The sequence below is a fragment of the Moschus berezovskii genome, chromosome 21 (assembly GCF_049115385.1).
Source record: "Moschus berezovskii isolate FMDL1 chromosome 21, NW_MosBer_1.0, whole genome shotgun sequence".
In the NCBI taxonomy this organism is placed as follows: domain Eukaryota; kingdom Metazoa; phylum Chordata; class Mammalia; order Artiodactyla; family Moschidae; genus Moschus; species Moschus berezovskii.
Window position 1 is genome coordinate 65,469,403 of NC_142480.1, and position 18,444 is coordinate 65,487,846.

Here is an 18,444-nt window from a genome sequence, read left to right on the forward strand (position 1 = left end):
CAAAAACTTTATCTTTTTAGTTTGAAGAGAAACCACCTGACTGAAGATGATATTAAATCTAAAATTATTGCAAAGAAATTCTGTATACATTCAGATAGTACACACAGCTTATTAGCAGAAGGGTCTTTGGTAAGTCAACAGTTCATCAATTTCTGAGTTCTTTACTATTATGACAAATGGTTTAAGTTGCTCAAGGATTTATCAGAGCTACATATTTTGTAACACGGGTTACAAAGTCTAGAGTGAATATCCTCAGGTGGTCCAGACCAAACTGTTATCTATTTTCTCTGGTAGTACAGTGATGCTATGCTATGACGCTAAATCAGTCATATGACTGTTAACTAGAAGTCAGCATAGGCTAGACAGTCATTTCCACAGCAGTCATGCCCCAAGTCAGTACTCACAGCTGGAGAATATCAGCGGGCAGGAGTGCTCATCCATGGGGAAGTTGTGCAGCTGCAGCTGGCATTCTGCATTTATGGTGAGCCTGTGGGGGAGGCAAGTGTCACTCTTGAGGTCAGCCAGGAGCAAACCAGCAAAGGCCTTAAGCAAGGTCAGGGGCGGTCACATTACCACAACACAGGGGGCAGGGGGCTGGGGTGGCCACATGGAATTCAGTCTTGGCAAGGGCACTATCCATTCAGTATACCATTTGGTTTTTGTGTGTTGTGTCACTTTGTTTTACTTTTAACTATCAGAATCAAAGGAAATGTCCATTGGTAAACTCCCTGTGTCTAGAAATACAAGCCAAGTAAGAGAGGAAATAAATTGAAACAATATGTCCTTGCTGTCACATATCTTTGTTTTTAATTTACCTGACTGAATTAAATCCTTCCTCCATTTTGAAACTGATTTATTTGCCTAATTATGTATAATGGCAAGTTCATCCACTTGTAAGGAAGATTTCATATTTGGCCAGCCTCCCCACTTGAATAGGCAGGTGGTGACTGCACTAAATGTGTGTATGGCGTCTTTTCAAAGCAGACATTCCTGGGGTTTGAGTTTTTGTAAAGGATCCCAGGACTGGCCATGTCTTTATTATGGTTTGCTGAAGCTCACATTCATTTCAGAATCTCATTTATATTCTTTAAGAATTGATGAGGAAATAGCTATTAAAAAGTACTGTTTTCCAAATGTAACTCATCAGTAGAATTTCCTGTGGCATTTTTGTTGTTGCTGCTCCCAGTCTGCCATTATAATTTCCCTGAAACTTTAAAATTCTTTACTCTTCTGTTTACTTTGATGCCAATCTGTGCCTTTATCTATGTGACAAATACTTATCTACTATATGAGTTACAGATTTTTCCTTATGACCACAAATCACTTGCAATTAAAAGCTCCTCATACTGGAAGTAGGGGGAGGAAGGTGTGTTCAGGGCTTGGCAGTGGTATTCACCAAGCAGGAGGACAGAGGGACATGGTCAGAGGTATTAGAGCAATCACCTTCCCCGGCAGCATGCTGAATCAAGCCTTTTGGGATTTCATGAGGAACTATCACATGGGCAGGTAGCTCCAAGAATCTGGTGCCCAGAAGGGACATGAGGGATTGGAAATAACACGTGGGGTGAATCCTCAGCATGGATATGGCTTTTAAAGCCTTAGGAATGGATGAGCTAAGTCAGCAGGAAAGTGGAAATTGGGTAAAGTCCTAAGGCAGGAGCAAGCAGAATGAGGAGGTGCCGTGTCAGGAGCAGGACAGGAGGCGCAGGAAGCAGCCGTGGAGCAGCAAAGCCAGTGGGAAAGAGACCAACAGCACAAGGCAGTCAGGCCGGTGCTCTAGAGAGGCCTGAGCCTGGGAGGGCAGCCTCCTTGATCCCAGGGCTGGATGAGCAGGAAGACTGCCGTAGGCGCCTACCATACCTTCTATGGTATGTTGCAGTCATGCGTTCATTCAGACTCGGGTCACCCTACAGGAAAGACTCTTGAGAGACACAGACCCAGGTTCAAACCCAGGCAACATTCGTTCCCAGTGGAGACTTTGGGCAGGCAAGTGAGTTCATGTTCTTTCAAATCCAGCCACTATTACCTTACTGGGTTTCTGTGAGGACAGCCTGGCCCCCAGGAGGACTCATTACAAGGTAGCTGTCACTTCCATTAAGGATGCATTAGAGAACGCCCTCTGTGCTCTTTTGTTCCTTGTGGCCTCAAATTTGGCTATAATTAGATTTGTCAATTAGTACACCAAGACATCTTTATTTCTTAGTTGAATGGACCTGTGGGTTAAATATATTAAAGGTAATTTCCACAGCCCACTTCTAGCAGAAATGGATGCTAATGAAGGAATGAGTTTATATTAAAGATTGTTTGTATGATGTTAGTTTTGCATATGTGGAATTAGGAAAAACTTCTTCAAGACCCAGTAGCATGCTGAACATGAGAAGTGATAGAACTTAGCAATGAAAATAGGGTCCCATTCCTACAGTGATCTAAAATCCCCAGTGTCAAACCACTAGTGGGATTAAAGATTCACTAACATCTCACCTTAAAGTATAAAGGATTTTCCCATCATTCCAAATTCTGAGGAGTTGATTGGGGGTGGTGATCCAGTGAGCCTCTGCAGTTTTGGAATTTCGGAAGATCGTATCTGGAATCCATATTAACCCCACCATGTTGCTGTTCAGAGTAAGTATTTTCATTGTGCTGTTGAACCTAAGGCGACTGTCAGTCCAGGTCTGAGCAAAAAATATATCAATTTGATATTCCTGAAACAGAGCAAAAGGATGGGAAAGACATTTCTATTAGTGGATTTTCTACAGGTTTTGCTTTCTTTCTCAGGAGTTTGGTTCTGCTCATGTTTTCATCCTCACCTGTTAGCACTTAACATTGTGCCTGGATCAACATGACAGACACTTAACAAAGGTAACCAATATCATTAGTCAACTGTGAGATAACACGTGAAAACGCTCTGTAAATAGTATATTGTAATAAATACATAAAGTGTAGTGAGAGGCCAAGAGGTAGTAGAAAATGATTCAGAACATAGATGCAGACCTAGTTCTATATTCCTAAGTCTAAGCAAAATCTAGCATTCTCTCAGTTCAGTCTCTCAGCAGTACCCAATTGTAGTCTATAAAATGAATAGAATAGTTGTGCCTATCTACTTCTTAAAGGAGTTATATGGAAGGAAATGGTTAAATGAAAAGCTCTAGTGCCTGGCACAACACAAATTATCCAGAGAGTATTAGCTTATATACTAATAAAAATGAACATTTTCATCTAAGAGCATTCTCAAATCACAAATCAAGCCAAATCAAACAGAAAAGCAAAAAACAAGCAGCAGCAACAACGACAAAAAATAGGACTGATAGAAACCCAAGTCAAATGCCGATTCCAACAGAGGGCTGAAGGGGCACATTTTTTCTGTAACGGGAAGCAACCCAGTATGCACAGTAAGTTAGATACAGGATGGGGTTGATGTTACTGCGAGACCCAGAAAAATGTCTCAAGTCTGGACCACCTCTGGGGCTCTTCCCCCAGTCACAGTTTAAAGGATTATCTTTCAGTTCAGTTCAGTTCAGTCGCTCAGTCGTGTCCAACTCTCCGCGACCCCATGAATTAGGTCCACAATAAAGAGGATCTAGATGGTTAGTGATCTTAATATCTTTCATAGTTTTCTTCCATATTAGATATTATAAATGAATGGTTTTTACAGAGTTTAGTAATTCTCAACAAATCTCATATTTATACTTTTCATTGAGTTTCTGGTTAAAGAACCTTTCTGAGAGGATATTCAATAGACCAGTCTGACCTTTTATTAACTAATTTCTTCATTCATCTTCTTTGTTGCACTATGTCAGGCCCTGCAAACCACTGAAGGCCCAGAACTGTGCCAATAGGAAAAGTCTCTGCCTCCATGGGGCTTATATTCCAATCAGGGAAGACAGGCCTTAGAAAATGAGGTGAAAAAAACATGACATAACTGCTATTGACTATGCTCAGTAAGTTAACACAAGAAACGAATTACATCAGAGGATAAATGGCCAGTCTGAAAGCAGTTATGAAAGTATGAACAGGGACTGTCGTCCGCCTTTCCAGTAAACAGAAAATTTGGCGCAAATTTCCAGTTCTACAAGGAACAAGCCATCAGCCACTGCAGTGGCACCCTTCACACTCCCCCAGTGGTGCGACCTGAGGGGAATTCAGGATGGGAAAAAAAAGATGAGGCATTTTGTGGTTTGGAAACTGGTCCTAGATATTTAAGATAAATACCTAAGGGACAATTTCAACAAACCTTGATTCTTACATCTTCTCATACATAGAAAAGCACCAAAATCATTAACTTGAGATACCCCTTCTTTGTAATCATCAGTGATCTTTTGATGTTTGACTACATTTTTTTCCCAGCAAAAACTCCATATCCTGGCTTCCTCCTTAACTCTTCAGAGCAGTTCCATAGAGCCAAGAGGCTGCATCCTAGGCCTAAGTTTTCAGCTGTTGTTGCTGTTGTTTAGTCTCTAAATCATGTCTGACTCTTTTGTGATCCCATGGACTATAGCCCACCAGGCTTCCCTTCTCCAGGGAATCTTCTCAACCCAGGGGTCAAACTCAATGTCTCCTGTGTTGTCAGGTGGATTCTTTACCACTGAGCCCCAAGTCCTCAGTAAGATCCCCAAATAATACTTAAGTTGAACTTTTAGGTTGTGTGTTTTTCTTTAGTTGACAAAAGAGAAAAGAAAGATAAAACAAGCACTGATTCTTGTAGGAATGGAAGAAACACATGCTTCTCATCCCCATCAGTGAATCATAGGATCAAGAAATGCTTAGAGAGTTATAAGCCTATTGAAACTCAGCTTTGCAGAAATAATTCAGACCCATTGCTAACAATCTCTAAATAGGTTGTCACTGCAAATTTTTTAATTGTGCAAATATGGCTCCAAGGAAAAGAGACTAATACATGCCTTTTCCACTGGGGGCTGATAGGGCCAAGGTATCTGTGCTTAATTTAAGAGAAAGAGTAAAGTGAGAGTGAAAGCAAAGGGTTGGGTAGAGGCAGTGGCATTTGAAACAAAGGCATAGAATGGAACTTAGAATCATGTTGACACAAGATCTATGCACACGTGAAATTGGTCTATCAAGTAAGAGAGTGGCTAGGGTTTTTTTTTTTTAATTGAAGGAAAACTGCTTTATTTTGTGGTTTTCATCAACAAGAAGATTGTCAGAGCCCCTGTTTGAGTTCCCTGAGTCAAACAGCAAATTCCCATTGGCTATTACAATTACATGGCATTATAAGCTTCCATGTTACTCTCTCCATGCAGCTCACCCTCTCCCTCCTCCCATCCCCCTTGTGTCCACAGGTCTGTTTCCCCATTGCTGCCCTGAAAATAAATTCATCAGTACCATGTTTTAGATTTGGAACCTCAAGTCAGGAAAAAAGTCTGTGACTATTTGAGACTTAGATTTACTGTTGCTTTTCTTTCTGTAATGATAAATTGTAGCCTGAAAAATCTGGATCCAAAAGGAGGCTTATTCTTCAATGCCAATATTCCCACAGCTGCAACAGTTAATGGAAAAAGGAAACTCCCAGACAATAGAGTCAAGATCCAATGAAAAGAGTCTTTGGGAGCCCAACTCTGGGAGTAGAGTTAATCCAGACTTAACTCTAGAATGTCAAAGATACTCTCCTCACAGGGACTAAGACTCCACTCAGGATCTTCCCACTGGGGTCTCAGAATTGCTATAAATCAGGGCTGATTGTGATCATCCTGGCTGTTCTCCATCTTTGCAGCTATACTCTACACGTGGCTGTGGGTTAGATAGCTTTCCCTTCAGTTTAGAGGTCAGTGGGTCAAGGAAAGTCATGTACATCTTGATCCCCAACATTGGGGATGGGACTGGGTGGATCTTTTGGGTTGCCTCAATTGAAGAAAGGAAGAGTGTGCCTGTCCTAATGAGGGAGAGACAGACAAAACATCTGGCAGCTAGAGACAGATCATAGTGGTCACTGGTGCAGTTCACCCAGCATCACAGCACTCCTGCCTGCAGGCATGCAGTAGAGCCACAACTCCCCTTTCAGGCCCTGAGAGATGGTGTGAAGCAGAGTCCACCTGATTCACACCAGACGCACACTGTAGGTGCAAAAGGTAGAAGGGAGAGTGGGATGCAGGGGTGGGGACTGCAGTCCTCCCTGAGAAGGCGACTTAGAACCAAGACCTCGGTGAGGTGCAGAGAGCTTGGCAGAGAGAGGGCTCTCTTGCAGGGGCCCTGAACACAGAAAGCAGGAAGGTCAAAGACATTCCTGAGAAGTGGGAACGATGTAGTGTACAGAATCAGCCCAGTGGGGCCAGGAAACAGGCCCCTTACTTCCTTGATGGAAGAATTTTAGCCTAACAATAATGATTGCTGACTATAAAAGAGCCTATATTTGCACAGAGAACATGTGAACACACTCAAAACTTTAAATAAAATTCAGGGTGTGAGAATGGCCAGTATGGCACATATAGGTATCCATACTAATTAATTCCTTCTTCCCTTTAACACCAATTTATTGGGTAAAGAAATGAGGAGAGGATGAAGATGCTCTCCCTAAAAAGACAAAGTTCACCAATGATGTGGACAGTTCAGTTCAGTTCAGTCGCTCAGGCATGTCCCACTCTTTGTGACTTCATGGACTGCAGCATGCCTGGCTTCCCTATTCATCACCAACTCCCTGAGCTTGCTCAAACTCATGTCCGTCAAGTCAGTGATGCCATCCAAGCATCTCATCCTCTGTTGTCCCCTTCTCCTCCTGACTTTAATCTTTCTCGCATCAGGGTCTTTTCTAATGTGTCAGTTCTTTGCACTAGGAGGCCAAAGTGTTGGAGCTTCAGCTTCAACATCGGTCCTTCCAATGAATATTCAGAACTGATTTTCTGTAGCCAGTAAAGGTCCTGAGTGTATTTTGGAAAGAATCTAAAACTATTCAGATACTTTCAATCCCAGTATTATATCAGGGATATTGACATAAAGAAAACTTCAAGACTTTTACCAAAGTTGCCAAGGATTCCAAGTAAAATTTTCCAAGTGGGTTTTCATATTGTATAAAAATGCAATTATCCTTCAATAAAAAGTAAATTGATTTTTTTTTTAAAAAATGGAAAAACAAAAAGTCTCCTGCTAACCAAACAGTCCTCCTCTTGAGGTCTTTTCTCTCCTTATCATCTCTGTTTTCCATCCCCATTCATGTCCCTTCACAATACATTTTAAAATACAGTTCTGAGATGGGTAAATAGCAAGCTAGGCAGCATCACCTAAAGTCACTCCCATGCTTCTGTACCCACCAGTTACTGATTATTGAAATAGAGACAATAATGATTTTCTCCTAGAGGGTAAACCAAGGCCTGAGAGGTTAAATACCTTTCATCAAGTCAAAATCTGCTTCCCAGGATAAAAGGTAATCCTCCTACACTGTTGGTGGGAATGTAAATTGGTACAGCCGTTAAAAGATGCTCGCTTTTTGGAAGAAAAGTTATGATGAACCTAGAAAGCGTATTAAAGAGCAGCAAAATCACTTTGCTGACAGAGGTACATATAGTCAAAGCTATGTTTTTTTCCAGCAGTCATGTACAGATGTGAGAGTTGGACCATAAAGAAGGCTGAGCACCAAATAATTGATGCTTTCAAACTGTGGCACTGGAGAAAATTCTTGAGGGTCCCGTGGACATCAAGGAGATCAAACCAGTCAATCCTAAAGGAAATAAACCTTGAATATTCTTTGGAAGGATTGTTGCTGAAGCTGAAGCTCCAATACTTTGGCCACCTGATGAAAACAGCTGACTCAACTGGAAAAGACCCTGACGCTAGGAAAGATTGAGGACAGAGGAGAAGGGGATGACAGAAGTTGAGATGGCTGGATGGTATCACCGACTCAATGGTCATGAGTGTGAGCACGTGCTGGTGGAGGACAGGGATGCCTGGTGTTCTGCAGTCCACGGGGTCACTAAGGGTCGACACAACTGAGTGAATGAACAGAAACAGCCACTACGGAGAACAGCATAGAGACTCCTTTAAAAGCTAAAAATGAAGCCACATGTGACCAGCAGTCCTCCTGGGCCTATGTCTGAAGAAAGCCATAATTTAAAAAGACACATTTGCCGTACATTGACATGTCAAAGTATGGCAAAACCAATACAATACTGTAAAGTAATTAGCCTCCAATTAAAATAAATAAATTAAAAAAAAAGAAAGAGACAAATATGGGATTGGTGCAAAAAAATAAAAATAAAAAGACACATTTATCTCAGTGTTCGCTGTAGCACTATTTACAATAATCAGGACACAGAGGCAACCTAAATGTCCATTGACGAATGGGTAAAGAAGATATGGGACATATATGCAATAGAGTATTAAGTGTGTTAGCTGCTCAGTCATGGCCAACTCTTTGCAGCCCCATAGACTGTAGCCCACCAGGCTCTTCTGTCCATGGAATTCTCCAGGCCAGAATAAGGAGTGAGTAGCCTTTCCCTTCTCCAGGGGATCTTCCCAACCCAGGGGTCAAATCCAGGTGTCCCACATTTCAGGCAGATTCTTTACCAGCTGAGCCACAAGGGAAGCCCAAGAATACTGGAATGGGTAGCCCATCCCTTCAACAGCATATCTTCCAGACCCAGGAATTCAACCGGGGTCTCCTGCATTGCAGGCGGATTCTTTCCTAACTGAGCTATCAGGGAAACTCCATCAGGTTCAAAGGATTTATTAACAAAAGAAACTACTCATTATACAGAAATATGCGAATTCAATATTTAATAGAGACTTATCGAACTTACTTTTAATATATAATCGTTACAAGAAAAGAGAAATATAAAGAGTAGAGGAGAGTAACAGCACATATGTCACTCAGTTGGACCAACTAACCCCCAGACTCAATTTTGGGAAGGCCCATGTATCAGCAGTCTGGAGTCCCAAATGAGAAAGGGTCCCAGGCAGTGCATCCACTCCACTGGTGAGAGTTCGAATTGCAGTTTTGGGGGTTCCTGCTTATAATGCTAGGCTGCAAACTGATACCATCATCAGTTTGCAAGCAAATTGCAGCTCTGGCTTCACGTTCATCTTTCTACAATGCTGTTTGCTTTATCTTGTCAGTGATGAGTTTCTCCAGACCCCTTGGGATTGGCTGAATCAAAGGGCTCCGGAAAATTCCAACTTTCACTCCACCTAAGGCGCTGCTCAGCTTACTGATGACAGTTGGTGCGCTCGCCAGCAGCCATGAAGTCAGGGCAGTGTCCAGGCAGATCTGAAGCGAGGTCAGAGGCCTGCTCTGCTTTCCTGTCTCTGAAGCCTGAACAAAACCATTTCCATTTAATTTCCTTTAACGCTCACAGGCTTAGAGAACAGACTTATGGTTGCCAGGGCGAAGGATTGGGGGAAGGGATAGAGAGGGCGTTCAGGATGGACGTGTACACAATACTATATTTAAAATGGATAATGAACAAAGGATCTACTGTATAGGAAATGGAACTACGCTCAATGTTATGTGGCAACCTGGATGGGAGAGGAGTTTGGGGGCGAATAGAACATGTATATGTATGACTGAGTCCCTTAGCGGTTCACCTGAAATTATCACAACATTATTAATCGGTTATACCCCAATACAAAATTAAAAGTTTCTTAAAAAAAACCTAAAGGATACATGCACCCCAGTGTTCACTGCAGTATTATTTACAATAGCCAGTACATGGAAAAACATCCATTGACAGACTAATGGATAAAGAAGACATGATATATATATATATATGAATATACAATGGAATATCACTCATTGATAAAAAAGAATGAAATAATTCCATTTGCAGCAACATGAATGAACCTGGACATTTTCATACTAAATAAAGTAAACCAGATAGAGAAAGACAAATATCATATGATATCACTTACATGTGGAATCTAAAAAAATGATACAAATGAACTTATTTACAAAACAGAAATAGACTCACAGACATAGAAAACAAACTTATGGTTACAAAAGTGGTGGGGGGGATAAATTAGGAGGTTGGGATTAGCATATACAAACTAATATAAAGCAGATAAACCAAAAGGACCTACTGTATAGCATGGGGAACTATACTCAATATCTTGTAATAACCTATAATAGAAGAGAATGCAAAAAATGTATATATATAGATATATGTATATCTGAATTACTCTGCTCTACACCTGAAACTAAGACAACACTGTAAGTCAACTACACATGAATAAAACTTTTTAAACTCTGCTTCCCTGAATCTGCGTGTGAGCAGTGGCAGCAGCGGCAGCCTAGTTCCCAGATGTGGGAACCGCCACTGTGTGTCGAGGAAAGAGCCCCAGTGCGGGCGTCCACTCCACTTTAGCTCTGTGTGCAAACTGTGTGAAATTAGTCATGTTTATTCAGCCTGTGATTCTGTATCTGTAAAACGGGAGAGTTCAGTTGGATTAAATATAAGAACCTTCCACCTTTAACGTTTTGCATTTCTGAAAACATGGAGTTAACCTTTCAGTGGTGAAAGCAATTTTTCTGTAGGGTTAGGGTCATAGGTTTCCCTATAAGAAAAGAGATCACACCATGGTGCACTGGGGAGAGGGCACAAGTTTCGAGAGTGTTCTCTCTGTATTCTGAAGCCTTGGCAAAAACTCCAACTCAAGAGGGTGGGGTGTGGATGGTGTGTGTGGTGCCCGATGTGGATGTTTTATTGTAAGCACTTTTAACGTAATGTTGGAGAAACAGTGCCCACCCACAAAGTAACATTATGTCTCTCATAAAGTTTCTTTGTAACCGCATTAAGGGAAAAAAGTCACTTTTACAAGGTCTATCTAAAACAACATTTTATATTGTTCATAAATAGCTATGAAATTGGGCTTCCCTGGTGGCTCAGTAGGTAAAGAATCCACCTGCAATGCAGAAGACCTGGGTACGATCCCTGGGTTGGGAAGACCCCCTAGAGGAGGGCATAGCAAGCCACTCCAGTATTCTTGCTGGAGAATCCCCAAGGACAGATGAGCCTTGTGGGCTGCAATCTATGCGATCAAAGAGTCGGACACATCTGAGCAACCAAGCACACACAGTTATGAAATTAAGGTGTCTGAAATACTAATTAATGGAACAGCTGACAAATGTGCAACATCTCCAGTTTAAACCTTCATGCTTGTGGAGAGCCTGTGCTGATAATTTATTTTAATAATCGGAGCGGGGTTTAATGATTCCTCTAAGGCCAGCAGCACTTGGAGCATATTAACAAAACAGAAGAAAAGTTATAATTCTTCATGTTTTCTCTCCGTAAGTTCTAAAATACTAGAAAGTTATTCTGTAAGGCTTTTCTCCTTCCCTTTACCAAAGAAGAGGGCCACGTGGAAAGATGATAGATTAATAAAGGACAGGGCTTGGAGGTAGGAGGTTTCAGGAAACAAACTACCAGCACAGACACTCCCTTGCTTCCAGCATGTCAGGACCTCACCTGGAATGTGCCAGACAAATCCTTAAATGTTGGAAATGCCTACTTAAGAATATTCACAACCTAATAGTTGAGAGTCATGTTTTATGGGAATTTTTAGGATTTCAATCCCGGGAGGCAGCACCTCAAGTAAACTTGAGAGAACTGTTCTACAGAGGTGAGGGGAGGAGCCAGGTTATATAGAAGCTTTGCAACAAAGGGCAGGTAGCCTGAACATAAAAAGACTATTGTTAATTAAAGAAAACCAGATAATCCAAGTTAAAGAATTTAGCACTTTTATATGTATGGGAAGAAACAAGAGTCAGGGCTTACTGAAATCATTCCTTTCATATGCATCCTAGCTATCTGGGGCCAGTGTCCTGTGTTTTCACATCCTGAGGACTCACCATAGGGAGTGGCTGCAGTCAGATGGCTGCTAGATGGCAGGTATTCTTTCCTTCCTGAGTTCCCTCACCATCTGTGATGGCTGCAATTGCTGATGACTTTGACATCTTTGTTTACTGATAAATATTGGCAGGAAATGTTCCATTTCTCAGAAGTTACTGGTAGTTTTCTTTATAATATGGTAATCACAGGTGCATGCCAATTAGAGGTTGTTTAAATGTCTCATCTAAAAATGTATAATATGTAGCGACAATTAGAATGAAATTGTTTTTATTTCTTCCTTGTCAGGTATGCGAGCATAACATATATTTTTGGTATTACTTATTCAAACTTTCCTAGGAAACGAAGCTTTGCAGCTTGCCTCCATCTCTCCCCGTAGACCTGCCCCAGCCTTGCCTCCAGCTATGCAGCCTCCAGGGGCCACACCTGCCTTGCTCAGACTCCTGAGCCCCCTGAAACTTCTCCACACCTACCCAAATCTCCACCAGCCTTTGGAAGCCACTGACAAACTCCACCATGTGAGCCCTACCCTGTGCTGAGCATGAGGCTAGATTATATGAAGACAGATGCAACATCTCTGCATGAAGAAGCTTGGGCCCAAAGCACATGGAGACAGTGTTGTGCCCCACCTGGAACAGACAAGGTGAGGGCAGCCTCCAGGAAGCAAAAGAGGCCCACCTGGGCAGTGCAAGGAGCTCCTCATGGACCATGCCTCCCATCTGATCCTAGAACTACTGGACAGAAAGTAGACAGTTGGTGGGTGTATCAGTCAGGGAGAGCTGTAACAGAGCAAGAGGAGTGAGACTGCTTCAGGTATGGTGGGTTGTGAAAAGTATTTGCTACAAGGGTGCCCTGTAGGAGCATTTGAAAACCAGGGACCTCAAGATGCAACAGGGGAATATGCTGCCTTTGCAAGCAGGTCCAGGACTTGTCACCTGATACTAATGCAACCTAAGGCCCCCTCTAAGGAAAGGATATAAAAAATATAAATAAAATATTAAATACAAAATATACTTTCAATCACAAGTTGGCACTTGCTTGTCAACTATAAATTGGTACTTTCCAAGAGTATTTGCCACTGATTGAACAAAGCTGGTCATAGCTTTTCTTCCAAGGAGCAAGCATCTTTTAATTTCTGTGTGGTCTTTAGATAGATAAATACATATTTTCAGAACCTGATTTCATGATCCCAATCCTTGCAACTGTTCATATCTAGAAAATCACTAAATCCTTTCATAGTGTCATCAGCTCCTTGCACCTAGCAGAAAACTTTTTGTAAAGTAAGTAATTGATTTCATTGAACTCTCCCTTCACCAAAATCTTATATATTGACCTTTCCCCACTGCTTCTTTAGGGCAGTCTCTCAGAGCTGTCTGAGGTGCTGTCTCCTGGGCTCCAGTCTTCATTTTTCCCCCAATAAAACTTAATTTAGAACTTTCACATTGTGTATCTTTTTTAGTCAACAGTACACTTAATGATGCTGGGAGGGATTGGGGGCAGGAGGAGAAGGGGACGACAGAGAATGAGATGGCTGGATGGCATCACCAATTTGATGGACATGAGTTTGAGTGAACTCCGGGAGTTGGTGATAGACAGGGAGGCCTGGCGTGCTGTGATTCATGGGGTCGCAAAGAGTCGGACACGATTGAGAGACTGAACTGAACTGAACACTTAATGAATACAAGGTTTTGTATTCATTATGTCAGCAAGTCTGGAAGACAGAGCAGTGGCCACAGGACTGGAAAGAGTCAATCCTCATCTCAATTCTCAAGAAGGGTAGTACCAAAGAATGTGCTGACTATCGGACAATTGCACTCATTTCCTGTGCTGGTAAGGATATGCTTAAAATCTTGCATGCAAGGCTTTGACATTATGTGAACCAAGAACTTCCAGATATCCAAATTGGGTTTAGAAAAGGAGGAGGAACTAGAGATCAAAGTGCAACATTCACTGGATTATAGAGTAAGCAAGGGAATTTCAGAAAAAGAAAAAACATCTATCTCTGTTTCATCAGCTGTGCTAAAGCCTTTGACTGTACGGATCATAACAAACTGTGGAAAGTTCTTAGAGAGATAGGAATGCCATACCATCTCACCTGTCTCCCGAGAAACTTGTATGTGGGTCAAGAAGCAACAGTTCGAACCCAGTATGGAACAACTGATTCAAGATTAACTGGTTCAAGATGGAGAAAGCAGTATGTCAGGCTGATAGAAAGGTGACCACAGGCTGTCTGCAGAGCACATCATGAGAAATGCCAGTCTGGATGAGCTACAAACCAGAATCAAGACAGGCAGGAGAAACATCAATAACCTCAGATATGAGGATGACGCCACCCTAATGGCAGAAAGCGAAGAGGAGCTGAACAGTCTCTTGATGAGGGTGAAGGAGGAGAGTGAAAGAGCTGGCTTAAGACTAAATATTAAGAAACTAAGATCTTGGCATCCGGCCCCATTACTCCATGGCAAATAGAAAGGGGAAAGGTGAAAATAGTGATAGATTTCCTCTCCGTGGGCTACAAAATCATTGCAGATGGTGACTGCAGTCATGAAATCAGAAGATGACTGCTTCTTGGCAGGAAAGCGATGGCAAACATATACAGTATGTTGAAAAGTAGACACATTGCTCAGCTAACAAAGGTCCGAATAGTTAAGGCTATGGTCTTCCCAGTGGTAATGTATGGTTGTGAGAGCTGGACTGTAAAGAAAGCAGAGCACTGAAGAATTGATGCCTTCAAACTGTGGTGTTGAAGAAGACTCCTGAAAGTCCCTTGGAGAGCAAGGAGATGCAACCAGTCAAACTTAAGGGAGATCAACCCTGAGTATTCACTGGAAAGACTGATGCTGAAGATGAAGGTCCAGTATTTTGGTCATCTGATGTGAACAGACAGCTCATTGGAAAAGTCCCTGATGCTGGGAAAGATCGAGGGCAGAAGGAAAAGAGGGCATCAGAGGATGAGACAGCTGTATGGCATGAACTTGAACATGAACAGTTCAATGAACGTGAACTCGGGCAAACTCCAGGAGATGGTGAGGGACAGGGAGGCCTGGCGTGCTGCAGTCCATGGGGTCTCAAAGGGTCAGACACAACTGGGCGACTGCACAACAATTACTTTGAATGAGAAAAAACATAAATAATTAAAAGTTTCAAATGCCACAAAATTCAGGAAAAAAAGATTTTGTTTTTATTTTCTAACTAGCTTACCTTCACCATACTCACAAATCCTCTATATTTTGCCTGCTTGCTCTTTGGTTACTATGACAATGTCTTATGATTCCCTGGTGGCTTAGACGGTAAAGTGTCTGCCTGCAATGTGGGAGACCCGGGTTCGATCCCTGGGTCAGGACGATCCCTTAGAGAAGGAAATGGCAACCCACTCCAGTACTCTTGCCTGGAAAACTCCATGAACTGAGGAGCCTGGTAGGTTACAGTCCACGGGGTCACAAAGAGTCAGATATGACTGAGCGACTTCACTTTATTTAGAGGGAGAGAATAAAAATGATCATTTCCTCTGGTATAATGAAACAAAATATTTTATTATTAATAGTTTTTTAAAGAAAAATTTACTTAACTCACAGTTCATTATCGGAAATATGTGCATGTTTGGGATACTACTATGTTGGGAAAAACCTCAAGGTTCTTTTATATAAAGTTTGGGGCTTCTGCATGTAAACTTTGGATTCTAAGATTTTCCTCCAAGCCACTTACACTTCAGGGTAACTGGACCTTGAGAAACAATCACACTGGGATAGAGCCTGGGAGTGGCTCATGCCATGAAGATCATCATAGACCAAGGTTGCAGGGAACTCCATCCCATTAACCGCAGCCTGAAAGCTTCCCCAGGCCCACCTCCTCTTAAGGTCTACAAGTACCTGCTCCCAACAAAAGGAACTTGTAATGGAGAAATCGGAGGAGAAAGAGATAGCAGTATTATTTTAAATGCCTTGCAGTTGCAAATTTCACACGCTGCTAGGACCTTCCCAGGGGCCTGGGAGGAGTTTCTGCAAGTGGGGAGCTCTGAGGCTTAAATTTTGCAAGCTTCATGTAAATTGGGAAGAGCGAAGGATGATGTGGTGTTCATGCATCTGGACCAGGATTTGCTTGTGGCTGTCAAGTAGACCCAATTCAGGATAAGCAAGGGTCTGGAGGAAACACAGCTGTTGCTGGGGATGATGCTAGCAGTCAAGAGAATAGGAGGGAAATCTCCCCCTCTTCTGTCCTTATCTCCCAGGTGCCTCAGACTGGTGGAATCCAGCAGGAGGCTGGATGACCAGGCCTGGAAAAGCAGGCTGTGGGGTCAGGCCGTATGATGGGGAGCAGTGCAGGGGAGGATGGGAAATGGATGGAGAATCAGCAGGGGCACAGGAGGGTGGGAAGGGCACCCATCAGTAAGCTGGCTCCCCAGCTACACCCCGTGAACGTTTTCCTCATTCCCTTGCTCGCCTGTTTAATACTCCTTTGCTCAAATGGTTGTGCTTCCTCTGAATTTCAGCTACTCATTAACTACTTTCATATCATTTGTCTTTCAGATTAAAGCATTCCATTGGATGTTATATTCTCCAGTGATCACTGCTACCCAAATGCATACAGTGGCTACTCAAAGTCTAGGAATTGAGATTAAAGTCCTTTGCATGATACTCTGGAGAAGGAAATGGAAACCCACTCCAGTGTTCTTGTCTGGAGAATCCTGTGGACAGAGGAGCCAGGTGGGCTGCCGCCTATGGGGTCGCACAGAGTTGGGCATGACTGAAGCGACTTAGCATGTATGCATGCATGATACTCAGGACTTTTTGCTTTATAACCCAAGCTGACCATCTGCTTGCTTGTAAACACACCCCTTAGCACCACAATCTGCTCCCTGGTGTGACATGACAGCCTGCACACAGCCGCACCTTCCCTGTCCCATCGGTGCTGTCCCCAAGCCTAGAGTCCCTCGTGTCATCTCCTCAGTCCTCTCATCTCCAGTCCCTGAGGTGTGGCTCCTTAGCTTCAAGTGTTTGACTGCAGCCAGTCCTTCTTTATAGCATCACTGATCACATCACATCTCCTGATGTGAATTCTCCTGATGTGAATGCCTTGTGTTTTCCCCTGGAATAGCTCACAACTGTTTTCAAGCTGAGCATGTAACACTGTCACACGGTCCCTTGATCCCTGTCTATGGCACTAACACTTCCTCTCCCCACCAAGAAAGCATAATCATTTAAGAGCACTTTCTTGACCACTAGAGAGTCCCACCAAATAGCAGAGATCTGAGGCCTTAATTATAAAGCTACCTGTTAAACCATAACTACAGTTCTGTAGTCCAGGCTGATAGCTAGTGCCACTGACCACATGGATGGCTTGCTGCTCGTCTACCATATACTTTTAAGTATGAGGCGGTGACTTGTGTCTGGGGGCTCAACCTCCAAGCACCTGTGCCCTTTCAGTGTGTGCCCATGCAAGAGTACCCACAGGGTCCCCAGATACAGAAAGGACCCGCTCTCCCCCCCTCTCCAGAGTGGTCACTGTGCCCCAGGGCACCTGCTAGCATCTCTTCCAAGCAGACCAGGTCACACCCGTGGAGCCCTGCACTGAGGTCATAAGACAACATCGCCAGAATTAGCCAGGCTCCATGGCAACCATTGTCATGAGCCATATTGTTCCTAAACAACCAACTGCTGTCTCCATATTAAGTAACATTCGCGCCATATAGAATCCCGATCAGTGACTAACACGACCCCTCTCCATAGGAATTTTCTTTGTCCTGAGAAAGAGGAGAGTGAAAAGGTTGGCTTGAAGCTCAACATTCAGAAAACAAAGATCATGGCATCTGGTCCCATCACTTCATGCGAAATAGATGGAAAAACAGTGGAAACAGTGTCAGACTTTTTTTTGGGCTCCAAAATCACTGCAGATGCTGATTGCAGCCAGGAAATTAAAAGACGCTTACTCCTTGGAAGGAAAGTTATGACCAACCTTGATAGTATATTAAAAAGCAGAGACATTACTTTGCCAACCAAGGTCCGTCTAGTCAAGGCTATGGTTTTTCCCGTGGTCATGTATGGATGTGAGAGTTGGACTGTGAAGAAAGCTGATTGCCGAAGAATTGATGCTTTTGAACTGTGGTGTTGGAGAAGACTCTTGAGAGTCCCTTATACTGCAAGGAGATCCAACCAGTCCATTCTAAGGGAGATCGATCCTGGGTGTTCATTGGAAGGACTGATGCTAAAGCTGAAACTCCAGTACTTTGGCCACCTCATGCGACGAGTTGACTCACTGGAAAAGACTCTGATGCTGGGAGGGATTGGGGGCAGGAGGAGAAGGGGACGACCGAGAATGAGATGGCTGGATGGCATCACCGACTCTGTGGACATGAGTTTGAGTGTACTCCGGGAGTTGGTGATGGACAGGGAGGCCTGGCGTGCTGTGGTTCATGGTGTCGCGGAGAGTTGGACACGACTGAGCGACTGAACTGAACTGAACTGAACTGAGACTATAATAAGTGGCCACAAGCCCATGAAAGGGGCGGGCTCTCCCTTGAGCTAGCCTGCTGTTCTAATGGTGTCTCCCCATTCTAATAAACTCTATTCACCGCTCGTCCTGCCTCATGCCTGGAAATTATTTTCCAACCTGTGCACACACCATGACAACGCCCAGCCCCTGAGACATAGCAGGCTCCCAGGAC

At 43.1% G+C, this 18,444-nt stretch overlaps 1 protein-coding gene across 1 annotated transcript in view; it reads right to left on the bottom strand.

The window, feature by feature from the left end:
• GABRG3 (gamma-aminobutyric acid type A receptor subunit gamma3) overlaps positions 1-18,444 on the bottom strand; it is an 876,540-nt gene that overhangs the window by 258,332 nt on the left and 599,764 nt on the right. Inside the window, exons 4-5 of the mRNA XM_055417673.2 lie at positions 2,482-2,702; positions 405-487 (exon numbers count right to left, since the gene is read on the bottom strand). Coding sequence (XP_055273648.1) covers positions 405-487; positions 2,482-2,702 — 304 coding nt within the window. The remainder of the gene's footprint in view (positions 1-404; positions 488-2,481; positions 2,703-18,444) is intronic.